Source organism: Calidris pugnax, unplaced genomic scaffold, assembly GCF_001431845.1.
Source record: "Calidris pugnax isolate Ruff unplaced genomic scaffold, ASM143184v1 scaffold116, whole genome shotgun sequence".
Taxonomy (NCBI): Eukaryota; Metazoa; Chordata; class Aves; order Charadriiformes; family Scolopacidae; genus Calidris; species Calidris pugnax.
The window spans coordinates 1400425-1412623 of record NW_015090877.1 but is presented as its reverse complement, the minus strand read 5'-3'; the positions used below and the strand labels follow the sequence as shown (position 1 = coordinate 1412623).

Below are 12199 nucleotides of genomic sequence, written 5' to 3'. Positions count from 1 at the left end.
TGGGGGGGGTGACACTCTATGGGGGTGCTGCTCTGTGGGAGTGATACCCTGTATTGTTCTATGGGGGTGACACTCCATGGGGATGACACTCTCTGGGGGTGATGCCCTATGGGTGTGATCCTCTGTGGGGGTGTTGCTCTGTGGGGCTGACACTCTTAGGGGATCACACTCTATGGGGTTGACACTCTCTGTGGAGGTGGTGCTCTATGGGGGTGATGCTCTTTGAGGGTGCTGCTCTATGGGGATGTTGCTCTATGGGGGTGATGCCTTATGGGGGGGGGGATGCTCTATGGGAGTGATCCCAGGCAGAGGCATCACAGCCAGCTGTGGGGCACTGGGTCCTGCTGGTGGGAGCGGGTGCCCTGGGGACAAGGCAGATGCTGCCATCATGGGCTGGTCAACGTGTCCTGCAGGACGGCTCGGGGCAGCAATGACCCAGGCCCAGCCAGGTCTCAGGTCCCTGCACAAAGGGGCCAGCGTCACAGCCAGCTGTGGGGCACTGGGTCCTGCTGGTGGGAGTGGGGTCCCCAGCCCTGGGGACAAGGCAGATGGTGCCATCACGGGCTGGTCAACGTGTCTTGCAGGACGGCTCGGGGAAGCCATGACCCAGGCCCAGCCCGGTCTCAGGTCCCTGCACAAAGGGGCCGATGACCATCTCTCCCTCCGTGTCCATCGATTTATTTACGGATGGAGGTGGTGGGAGCTGCATGGCCCAGCGCTGGGCACTGCTTTGAGTGTGGCACTGCTATAATATAGGCAAAACCAAGATAAAACCCCATAAAATAAAATCAAACAAAATTAAATTTAAAAAATAAGATAAAATGAAATGAATAAAATATAAAATATAATTTAAATCCCTCTGCTCACAGACACACACACACTCCTGATTTCTCCCTACAAAGTGACACTATCCACAAAGCCACCGACCAAACACCATCGGGGACGGGGGGGGGTCACCACCCGCTGCCTCCCGTGACACCCACCAGGTATCAAAGCTCCTGGGCACAGACCCCGCAGCCTCCCTCCCCTCTCCCCACTGCCATCCCATTGCTGGTGCCACAACAAGCCAGGACACGGGGACTTTCTCTGATGGTCGGTGTGGGACAGTGCATCCGGGCAGGGGACAGGGCAGGGGACAAGGGGGTCGGCACGGGGCCACCTCCGGTTTCTTGTATGGAAGGTGCTGGTTCAACAGCCAGAGGATGCTCACAGCAGTTGTGTCTTGCCTCAGCCCCGAGCAGAGACAAGCCAGGCCCCATTGCACCCCAGGATTTTGGTGGCTTAATCAAGTTTTTGGGACATTATTTGTATTTGCCCTTGGATTTCTGGGGACGTGTCTGGGCAGGCGCTTCCCTGATGCTCTAAGGCTTTGTATATTGAAATATATAGCTATAGCTCTAGGTATAGGTGATATAAATAGATGTAGAAATAAATATAGATGGTGTGGATATGGATATGGAAGGATTTTATAAGAGGCACAGAAAAGTGGGATTCAAAAAGATTCATCTCCTTTCAGACTAAGGGGTTTAAGGGACCAAACCAGCAGGTACCCCAGTAGCCCAATATTTAGAGCTGAATCAAGGACTGAAAAAGCTTTTAAGCTCTATCCTAATTATTCTTGGGACGTCCCGGTGTATCCATTTGGGTTTGATTTGGGTTGATTTGTTGGCTGCCCCTGCAAATTGGCCCAAAACAGGACACACGCTGAGCAGTTCCTGTGTCACTGCTGCTCTGAGCCTTCTCCCAGGAGTTCACATATTGAGTGTGAAACCCAATATTTTTTGGGAAAAAAAACCCATACCTGTAAGACTTGCCTACTTTAGCAGTAAATAAATCGAAATGTTAATTAATTAGCCTGTGCTGCCATGAGCTAGTAGACCCAAGGGGCCATTTCTAGGCTGCTACAAATAGTTGGGTCTTGGGGTCGCTCCTATAAATCATATTTTAGGTTTAACAAGGGCCGGCAGCCACTTCCAGGTAAAGATACACACCAAAAGAAAGTTAATTCAGAGCTTTGCTGAGTAACGCTCTCATTTTTCAGGCTGTCAGCTCTTTTCTCTGAAATAGCCGGTCAGCCCCAAATCCACAAATCAAACTGCTAGAAGTTCTTCTCCAGAAATCCCCTTGGGATGGCCTGAGGGTGTCCAGCCCGCCTGACATTTTTTATGAGCCCGATTAGGTGATTTTCAGAAAAAAAAAAAGCTGTTCTGCCCAAGGACGTTTGTCTGTCTCCAACCCTTTGTCATAGTCATTGAGTAAGGAGACAGTTTTTTTACCTGCAGCGAGTGGATGGCCCCATTTCTCCTCTGTCCACAGCCCCAAAAGGGTTTTTTTCAGCCTTTCTGGTTAACGAAGCATTTGGCCTCCGTGGGTCCTGGGGACCCCGAATGGTGTTGGCTCCTCCAGCCGCTTTGCAGGGGGGGAAGGAACGTGCCCGTCTCTGCAGGGGTGCTGTGCTGCGGTGATGAGGTGGTTTTGGGGGGGGCTGGTGGGGTTTGGCCGGGCTGGAGGAGGTGAGACACACGGTTGGCACCTTGGATCCCTGCAGGCGACCAGTGAGTGCGGGTCCGGCAGCTCGTCCTGCAGCCCCGAGTGGAGCAACCAGCTGGAGTTTGGCACCAACCCTGCGGGTAAGGTCCCCCCCAACACCCCGCAGCCCCCCTGAGCTCTGGGGTGGGGGGGGACAGCAGTGGGGGACACCACAGCCCTGGGGCAGAGCATCGCTGAGCCAACGTTCCCCTCCCCAAGCAGGAGACGCTCGGAGCAGAGGACAAAAGGAGCCTTGTCCTCCTCTCCCAGCCCCGCTGTTGCAGAGAAATGAGCTCATAAATCCCCCAGTGCTTCCTTGGCTCGGTGCTTGTTGGGTTCAGGCTTCTCCCGTTCCCTGATTTCTCCAAGGTGCCCACCTTTCCTGAGCCAAGGAATTGGGCTGCAGCAGCCCGGGACCCCATCGGCTTGTTCCCCATCAAGGGTTTGTCCATCAGTGTCCCTGGGCTTGGCTCTGCCCGCTGTGGTGCTGAGCATCCCTGCCCCGGGTTCCTTTCCCTCCCCACACCCCCTCTGCAGCTGCTCTTTTTTTTTTCCATTATTGCAGTCACACACTCTCCCCCCCTCCCACCAAATCCACCTGTTTTTTCCCCCAGAAGGTAGAAACTCATTTTCCAAAAGAGAATAAAACCTAAAGAATGTCCCAAAGTTTCCCTCCCTTCTGCCCTCCCCAGGGGAAGGTCTCACCCCCTTCAGGGTGGGAGCTGGGAGTGGGTCCCTGGATCACTCCAGCCACCTGGGGGATTGCGGGGTCCCCCTTGCTGCCCCCAGCACATGTTCTCCATCCCCAGTGGAGTCTCCATCCCCCGTGCAGTCTCCATCCCCAGTGGAGTCACCATCCCCTTGCTCTTCACAGATCACCTCCTGGCTGACGACACGGCCGAGGACCGCAACCTCCACTCGCTCTCCTCCATCGTGGAGAGCATCGCTGTGGAGGACGTGGCGGTGACGTTCCAGGAGGAGCGGGTCCAAAACTGAGCCGGCACCAACCCCAGCGGCTCTTGGAGCTGGTAACGGGGTGGGAATGAGACGCCGGAAGGGTCCAGCCGCTGGAAACCATATTTACCCCTCCGGCGCCGTGGGCCGCAGCGCTGGAACCACTCGCCTCCTTCCCCACCCCTGGCGAAACGCTCCCCCTGAAAAGAAGTGATGGGGAGAGGTGGGATTTCGGCAGCGCCGCGGCCCCAGGCTGGGGGTGGCCCCGCTTCCCGCGGGGGTGGCCGCCCGGCCTCGGGCTCTGCTCCGCTCCCCATCCAGGGGCCATCGGTTTTTGGGGGCCAATGTGTGTGCTGGGGTCGCTTGCTCATTGTTTGTTTTATTTTTTCCAAGATGCTCTTCGACCAATGTCTCTCTCTGGCCGGTGCCCCACGGGTGCTGAGCCCCGCAGGGGCCGCCCGCGCCGACTTTTTTACTGAACGCTGTGTGGAATTGCCATTTGGTTTCTTTTTTATTATTATTTTTGCTAACTTATTTGGATGATTTTTTTTTTTTTTTAAATAAAGGCATTCGTGTTTGAACGGCTCGGGGCTTTCTTTACCACTCTCCCCCCTCTGCAGAGGTTTCCCCTAATTCCCAGCCTGGGGATATGGAAAATCCAGCTGGATCTCAGCGTGGTTCCTCAGTGGTGGGAACTGGATGCCCCACGCTTAAATCAGCCCTGCAGAGCCCAGTGATTTCACTGGTTTGTAGCTGGGGCTCAGCCCTGTACCCCAAAAACTCTTAGGGGACCTAAAGATTGAGACGATTCTATGATTCTATGATTATGTTTTTAATTTGGGCTCCAGAAAGAAGGCTCAAGCCAGCACTGTTTTAAAATCCTGTTTATTGGAACACACATACATCCTTTCCTGACCCGATCCAGGGTTTGGAGTCCATGCAGTACCAATAATATGACGAAAGAAGTAGGGCATCGATATAAAGGGCTCACCGACTCTTCAAATTAAAAAAATATTTAATACTGTATTAGGCAAATAATACACCGAAAAGACATCGTGACTGTATAGCCTCTCAGATATTGCACTTCCAGACAGCACATGATAAGTATAAGGTCATTCCAGCCATCAATAAATATCACATCAGAAATAGGGGCCACACAAGGCAAACGTGGCATGAGGAGACGAAGAGATCCTACCCTACGGGGGAGAAATGGGAAGAGTTCAGAGCCTCCTGGATTGATCCCTGCCCGTAGCTGGGAGGCAGGAGGGGAGAGCATCTCCTCTGCACCCGAGGGGAAGGGATGGACACGTCCCGGGGTGGTGGGTGCCCCCGCCGTGTCTCCCCGAGCACCCAAGGAGGGTCCCCTGTCCCGTGGGTGCCAGGCACCGTCCCGGCCGGCAAAGAGCCGTATGGGGCGGTTCCAGCCCTTCCCCACGCAGCCCCTCGTGGACCCACCGTGCGGGCACGGCCTACCCCTGCGTGGTGTCCAGCAGCACCCTAAAACGCAGCACCCTGACCCCACAACCCCTGGCAGGCAGCCACTCTCCTCGTCCCCGCGATGGCCGGTCCCTGCTCCGTCCCCTGTGGCCGCCCACCCGGGCACCAGCCCCGGGTTCCCCCGGGAGCAGCTCCGTGCCCGGCCGCCCCGGCGTGAGGGTTTCCATGAGCCTGAATCGTCCTTGGCTCCGAGTCCCGCGGGGCAGCGGTGGTGTCCCTGATGCTGATCCCTGCCCGTAGCTGGGAGGCAGGAGGGGAGAGCATCTCCTCTGCACCCGAGGGGAAGGGATGGACACGTCCCGGGGTGGTGGGTGCCCCCGCCGTGTCTCCCCGAGCACCCAAGGAGGGTCCCCTGTCCCGTGGGTGCCAGGCACCGTCCCGGCCGGCAAAGAGCCGTATGGGGCGGTTCCAGCCCTTCCCCACGCAGCCCCTCGTGGACCCACCGTGCGGGCACGGCCTACCCCTGCGTGGTGTCCAGCAGCACCCTAAAACGCAGCACCCTGACCCCACAACCCCTGGCAGGCAGCCACTCTCCTCGTCCCCGCGATGGCCGGTCCCTGCTCCGTCCCCTGCAGCCGCCCACCCAGGCACCAGCCCCGGGTCCCCCCGGGAGCAGCTCCGTGCCCGGCCGCCCCGGCGTGAGGGTTTCCATGAGCCTGAATCGTCCTTGGCTCCAAGTCCCGCGGGGCTGCGGTGGTGTCCCTGATGCCTGGGGCTGGGGCGAGTCAGTGCAGCGGCCCAGGGGGGATTGGCCACCCGAACCAGGCAGAAGGAAGGTTTCCAAAGGTCTCAGCCCACTTTTCGGGCGTCTCCGCTGCTCCGCTGGGTTGTACCTCGCTTCTGCGGAGCCGGCACCCAGCGAGGGTGTCCCGTAGCCCGGCCGGGGTGGGGAGAGGTGGGTTGGAGGAGCCACAGGTGGGAGCCACGGGGAGCCAAGGGAAGCGGTGGGGGCACAAGCAGAAGGGAGAGCATCCTTTTCGGTCCACAGCAGCGAGACCGCGGCGTCGGGTGGTTCGGGCCGAGGCGCAGGCTGGGCTCCTGTCCTGAAAGGCAGGAAGCACGTGGCCGTGCGGACAGCGGGGATGTGCTGAGAAACGAAGCAGGAAAGGCCCTGTGAAGACGTGGCTCATCTCCACCCCTGAACCCCCAGGCCAACAAACCCAGACGGAGTCAGCAATAGAATCATAGAATCATTCAGGTTGGAAGAGACCCTTGGGATCATCGAGTCCAACCATCTCCCCTACTCTACAAAGTCCTCCCCTACACCATATCCCTCAGTACCCCATCTAAACGGCCCTTAAACACAGCCAGGGATGGGGACTCCACCCCCTCCCTGGGCAGCCTGTTCCAATGCCCGACCACTCTTTGGGTGAAAAATTCCTTCCTAATGTTCAGTCTAAACCTACCCTGTTGGAGCTTGAAGCCGTTCCCTCTCGTTCTGTCACTAATTACCTGTGAGAAGAGACCAGCACCAACCTCTCTACAGTGTCCTTTCAAGTAGTTGTAGAGAGTGATGAGGTCTCCCCTCAGCCTCCTCTTCCTCATACTAAACAGCCCCAGCTCCTTCAGCCATTCTTCATATGATTTGTCTTCTAGACCCTTCACTAGTTTCGTTGCCCTCCTCTGCACTCGCTCCAGCACCTCAATATCTCTCTTGGATTGAGGTGCCCAAAACTGGACACAACACTCGAGGTGTGGCCTCCCCAGTGCTGAGTCCAGGGGCACAATCACCTCCCTACTTCTGCTGGTCACAGTATTTCTAATCCAAGCCAGAATGCCGTTGGCTTTCTTGGCCACCTGGGCACAACCATCTCCGGGGCACTCACCGGTGACAGTCGTGCCAGACCCAGGCGTGGCGGCCGTTTTTGGGGCGGAAATCGGACTGCCCGTTGTTGTGGATCTGGGAGGAGAAGCGGAGGAGGCGGCGGTAGCCGGAGGTGACGGAGGTGTTGACGGCCGAGCTGGCCAGGCAGTTCTCCTCCAGTGCACACTGCAGCATGAACATGGGCCTGTCCTCCAGGTAAGCTGTCTGCTCCACCAGCTCGGCGTTGAGCACCAGGTCGGGGGCAGCTGTGGCAGGGAAGGCTTGAAATTAATTTATGGGCTAATTAAAGCACCCCCCCATCCAAGCACCAGCCCCTTTCTTACACTTCCCTCACAGCAGTTGAAGCGTCAGACCCAATGACCTTACTTAGGTCGGTGAAAATTGAGGTGCCCAAAACTGGACACAATACTCGAGGTGTGGTCTCACCAGTGCCGAGTACAGGGGGACAATCACCTCCCTACTTCTGCTGGTCACACTATTTCTAATACAAGCCAGGATACCGTTGGCCTTCTTGGCCATCTGGGCACACTGCCGGCTCATATTCAGCCGCTTGTCAATGAGAACCCCCAGGTCTCTTTCCTCCAGGCAGCTCCAGCCACACTTCCCCCAGCCTGTAGCGCTGCAGGGGGTTGGTGTGGCCCAAGTGCAGGACCTGGCACTTGCCCTTGGTGAAACTCATGCCGTTGATCTTGGCCCAGTGATCCAATCTATCTAGGTCCCTCTGTAGGGCTTCCCCATCCTCCTGGGAATCAACACTCCTGCTTAACTTGGTGTCATCTGCAAACTTGCTGATGATACACCCTATGTCCTTATCGAGATCGTCAATAAAGACGTTACATAGAAATGGTCCCAACACTGAGCCCTGAGGCACACCACTAGTGATCGGCCACCAGCTGGATTTGAATCCATTGAGCACAACTCTTTGGGACCGTCCATCCTGCCAGTGCTTCATCCAGCAGGTCGTATGCTCGTCCAGGCCGTGTGAAGCCAGTTTTTCCACCAGATTTGTATGGGGGACAGTGTCAAATGCTTTTCAAAAATCCAGGTATACAATATCAACAGCCTTTCCCTCATCCAATAATCTGGTTATCTTGTCATAATCCTCCTGGCCAGAGGGGAGACGTGCCCCAGGGTAGAGCAGGGTCCTGGGAGACTCTCTGAAGTCTACCCTTCCCTCATCCCACTGGGACCTCCCCATCTAGGATGGCATGTGGGGTCCCCAGTGGAGCTGTCTGTCCAGGGACTGGACAAACCGTACGTGGTTGGGATGCTGAGCATCCCTTCTGCATCATCTCGGGGTTCTGTGAGCCTCAGGCACCAGCGGGCTGGTCCCTCAACACTGAGGTCTCCACGGTCCTCCATGGCAAGGCAAACCTCGGTGAAGGCAGACCCTGCCTGGGGGTACTGGGCAGAGGACAATGGGCCTCGTGCCCTCCTCTTGCTCCCCATCCAGCTCCAAAGCCTCTGTCCTCCTCCCACTTACCCAGGGCCGGGCTGGTTCCCGTCACGCTGACCCTCAGCAGGAGTACGTCCGGACCGTGGAGGTCTCCAGCCTTGGCGACCCAGAGGCACCAACTGGAAGTGAATCAAAAAGCAGAGCGTGTAATTAGTGAGTGCTCCAATTAGGCCTCGGCTTCCCACTGAAACATTAATTAGGCAGCAGCTGTGCACTGGAGCCACATGAAGATGAGGGTCAAAGGAAGAGGGACGTTTGGCCAGCTCTGATGCTCCCAAGGCTCCGGCGTATTTGGAAAGTTGCCACTTGCTGTCCCTGCTCAGGGGCAGTGAGGTCACAGAATCCCAGAACGATATGGGGTTGGAAGGGACCTCTGGAGATCACCCAGTCCAACCTCCTGCCCAAGCAGGACCACCCAGAGCAAGTCACAGAGGAACGTGTCCAGGAGGGTTTGAATGTCTCCAGAGAAAGAGACTCCACCACCTCCCTGGGCAGCCTCTTCCAGGCTCTGCCACCCTCACAGGAAAGTTCCTCCTCATGTTGAGATGGAACTTCTTATGTTCAAGTTTGTGCCCGTTACTGGTCCCTTCTGCCCGTGTCTGGGTCCTGCCAGTCCTGGGGAATTTGTCCCAGGTTTGTTGTCCTCACACAGGTGGGAATTGCAGCTTCCAGGTGGGAAAAGGATGAGCAGCAGTTTGACCCAAACTGCTGGATGGAAAACTGTGAAATTTGAGCAAATCTGGAGACAGGAGAGCTGAACCTGGGGCTTGGAGCCAGAAGGTGAAAGCACAGATTTTTAATTAACATTCAGTCATTTCTGAACCTGCTGAAGCCATCTCTGGGAGGATGGGGATGGGACAGTGGCACACCTGGTCCAGGGGACAAACTGGGGTGACCTCGGTGGAGCTGGTTCCTCCCTACAGCTTTGGAAGGGACCAACTTTAGAAATGAGCCCTGTGGTGGTGGGGCAGAGCCTGGCACAGGCGTGCTCAGCTGTAACACAGGACAGCCAGCAGCATGGGGACAGCACGTGTGTCCTAGCAGGTCCCTGCCAGCCCCAGGAGAGCTCCTGGTTGATTCAGGCCCTTTGGGGATGGTTTCCAAAAGGCAGGATGGACCAGACTGGCCCAGACTGAGCTGCTGCTTCCCGACAGCCCCCAACATCACCCCAAGAGGCTCCGACCTGGAGGCCAAACCCAGGGTGGGGGACACATATGCCCCAATCCAGGCCTCTCCCTCATCCTGGTGGTTCAAAACAAAGAAATCACACACCAGAGCAGAGTCCACAATAACCCGCCCGAAAAACACATTCACAGCCAACAATGGCTCAAGGATCAACGGGTTCAGCATCGCGGGCCACCAGGCTCTCAGAATCACAGAATCTTCTAGGTTGGAAGGGACCTTAAAGATCATCAACCGTCAACCTAACTGACAAAAATAGTCACCCACACAACAAACAAGGAGCATCATCACTAAACCAGACCTCCCAGCACTACATCAACCCGTCTTTTGAACACCTCCAGGGATGGGGCCTCAACCACCTCCCTGGGCAGCCCAGTCAATGGCTGAGAACCCTTTCAGTGAAAAAATGTTTCCTAATATCCAGCCTGAACCTCCCCTGGCACAACTTGAGGCCATTTCTCTCCCTCGCCTCTCCTGGTGGCACATCGTTGCCCATGAGGTCTGAGCAGGGGTGGGAGGGGACTCCAAGGAGAAGGGGAGACCTACCTTCTGGGGGCATTTTCTTGGCCGGGGCGGAGGGAGGGGGCAGGGGCACCAGGCTGGTGACGCGGAAGCCGGCGGGCAGCGTCTCGGCCGAGCCGCTCAGCATGTTGATGCTGTGAACGTCCCGCGGGCGGAAGCGCTTTCGCCAGGACGGGGTCCGACGGAAGGTCTTGTCATCACCCTGTGGGGGAAGAGCAGGTTATGGGCCCGGCAGCAGTGGCAGCAGGACCTTCTTCCCCCATGAGATAGCAGCGCTGCTTCCACCTAGCTAAGGGTGTGCCTGATCAACTCAAACAGTACAGAAGTGTGTGATCAAATGGGGCCAAGGACATAGGAGACCTCTCCAGGATCCCATGACATAGGCTTCACCCTTTCCAGCTTGCCCATCTCTTCTCTCCAGCCTGCCTGCAAAGATGCCTTGGAGACATCAACACACAAACCTCAATGAAGACCTCAAGGGACAAATCTAACCTCAGCCAGGTAATGGCATCTGGAAGCGCCTGCTCTGAAAAGCAATGAGCTCTGCTGTTGTATCTCATGGAGGAAAGCTCTACGTAGGAGAGCTCTAGATGAATTCCCACCTTCGGTGACTCAACGTGAACAGCTTTCTGGCTGCCTACTGGGGCATCTCCAACCCACCAGCTTTAACTGCTGCAGATGTGTCATGCCCAGAAAATCTGTGACTCCAAAAGGCAATATGAAAGCAGCTGGCAAGGAAAGTCAGGTGAGGCTACTTGAAACTCAGCCCACCAAGCATGAGGCTAGAATCGATGCACAAGACTCTGCCTCACCCGCCCCCGCAGCCTGGCAGCACATTCCTCAGGGCTTTGTCTAATAGTTCCAGTTTATTCCAGAGATGCTGCTCAAGCAACAGCTCTAGAGAGTTTGTGATGCACTATTTGACACCCCTGGACAAGAGGGGATAGAACAGAGGTCCTGTCTCTCCTCTTTCTTGCATGAGAACAGGCGCTCAGCAAGATCTGGACATGGGAGAGGTTCTGTACTTACATCATCCAGCCTCCGATCCGTGCCCAAGGCGAGCAGGTTGTTAAACTCCCTCTCCAGCACTTGTCGAGCCTGAAAATAGCATCAAATGAGGGTTCCCCATCGGTGGGAATGGTTCCCAGCACAAACCCCTGCCCCAGGAAACCCCCTGAAAGGCTGAGTTGAGTTGGTAGGACTGATGGAGTCATAGAATCATAGAATGGTTAGAGTTGGGAGGGACCTTAAAGATCACTGAGTTCCAACCCCCCTGCCCTGGGCAGGGACACCTCCCACCAGACCAGGTTGCTCCAAGCCCACTCCAACCTGGCCTTGAACCCCTCCAGGGATGGGGCAGCCTCAGCTTCTCTGGGTAACCTGGGCCAGGCTCTCACCACCCTCACAGCAAAGAATTTCTTCCTGAGATCTCATCTCAACCTCTCCTCTTTCAGTTTAAAACTGTTCCCCTTGTCCTATTGCTCCAATTCCTGATCAAGAGTCCCCCCCCCAGCTTTCCTGGAGCCCCTTTAGGGACTGGAGTCCAACTGCAGCCCTGTCCCATACTGTCTACTCTTCTCCAAACCCCCCAGGGATGTTGCTCTCACCTGCGTGTTCTGCGTGGGGATTTGCAGCACAAGTGCCAGGCTGTTGTGGTCGAAGTTTTCATCGAGGGCCAGGAGCGCCCCGTGCACCCCGCTCTCCACGAGGTTGTTCGCGTACTCGCGGAGCCCGATGGACTGGATCCAGTGGATGACCTGGTCGTTGGTCCACACCAAGACGTCTGAAAAAGAGCAAGGGGATGTCTCAGAGCCAGCTCAGACCACACTCAGAATCACAGAATCACAGAATCTTCTAGGTTGGAAGGGACCTTAAAGATCATCTTGTCCAACCGTCAACCTAACTGACAAAAATAGACACCCACACAACAAAGAAGGAGCATCATCACTAAACCAGACCTCCCAGCACTACATCAACCCGTCTTTTGAACACCTCCAGGGATGGGGCCCCAACCACCTCCCTGGGCAGCCCATTCCAATGCCTGAGAACCCTTTTGGTGAAAAAATTTTTCCTAATATCCAGCCTGAACCACCCCTGGCGTAACTTGAGGCCATTTCCTCTTGTCCTGTCGCCTGTGACTTGAGAAAAGAGACCGACCCCCACCTCTCTACACCCTCTTTTCAGGGAGTTGTAGAGAGCAATAAGGTCTCCCCTCAGCCTCCTCTTCTCCAGGC

At 56.2% G+C, this 12199-nt stretch overlaps 2 protein-coding genes across 2 annotated transcripts in view; one reads left to right on the top strand and one right to left on the bottom strand.

Moving 5' to 3' along the window:
• MYOG (myogenin (myogenic factor 4)) overlaps nucleotides 1-4043 on the top strand; it is a 5429-nt gene extending 1386 nt beyond the window's left edge. The window contains exons 2-3 of the mRNA XM_014946306.1: nucleotides 2549-2630; nucleotides 3404-4043. Of these exons, the coding sequence (XP_014801792.1) occupies nucleotides 2549-2630; nucleotides 3404-3525 (204 nt within the window). The 3' untranslated portion in view covers nucleotides 3526-4043. The remainder of the gene's footprint in view (nucleotides 1-2548; nucleotides 2631-3403) is intronic.
• A 1169-nt stretch (nucleotides 4044-5212) lies between these two features.
• PPFIA4 (protein tyrosine phosphatase, receptor type, f polypeptide (PTPRF), interacting protein (liprin), alpha 4) overlaps nucleotides 5213-12199 on the bottom strand; it is a 98406-nt gene continuing 91419 nt past the window's right edge. Inside the window, exons 30-31 of the mRNA XM_014946342.1 lie at nucleotides 8289-8380; nucleotides 5213-6067 (exon numbers count right to left, since the gene is read on the bottom strand). Coding sequence (XP_014801828.1) covers nucleotides 8322-8380 — 59 coding nt within the window. The 3' untranslated portion in view covers nucleotides 5213-6067; nucleotides 8289-8321. The remainder of the gene's footprint in view (nucleotides 6068-8288; nucleotides 8381-12199) is intronic.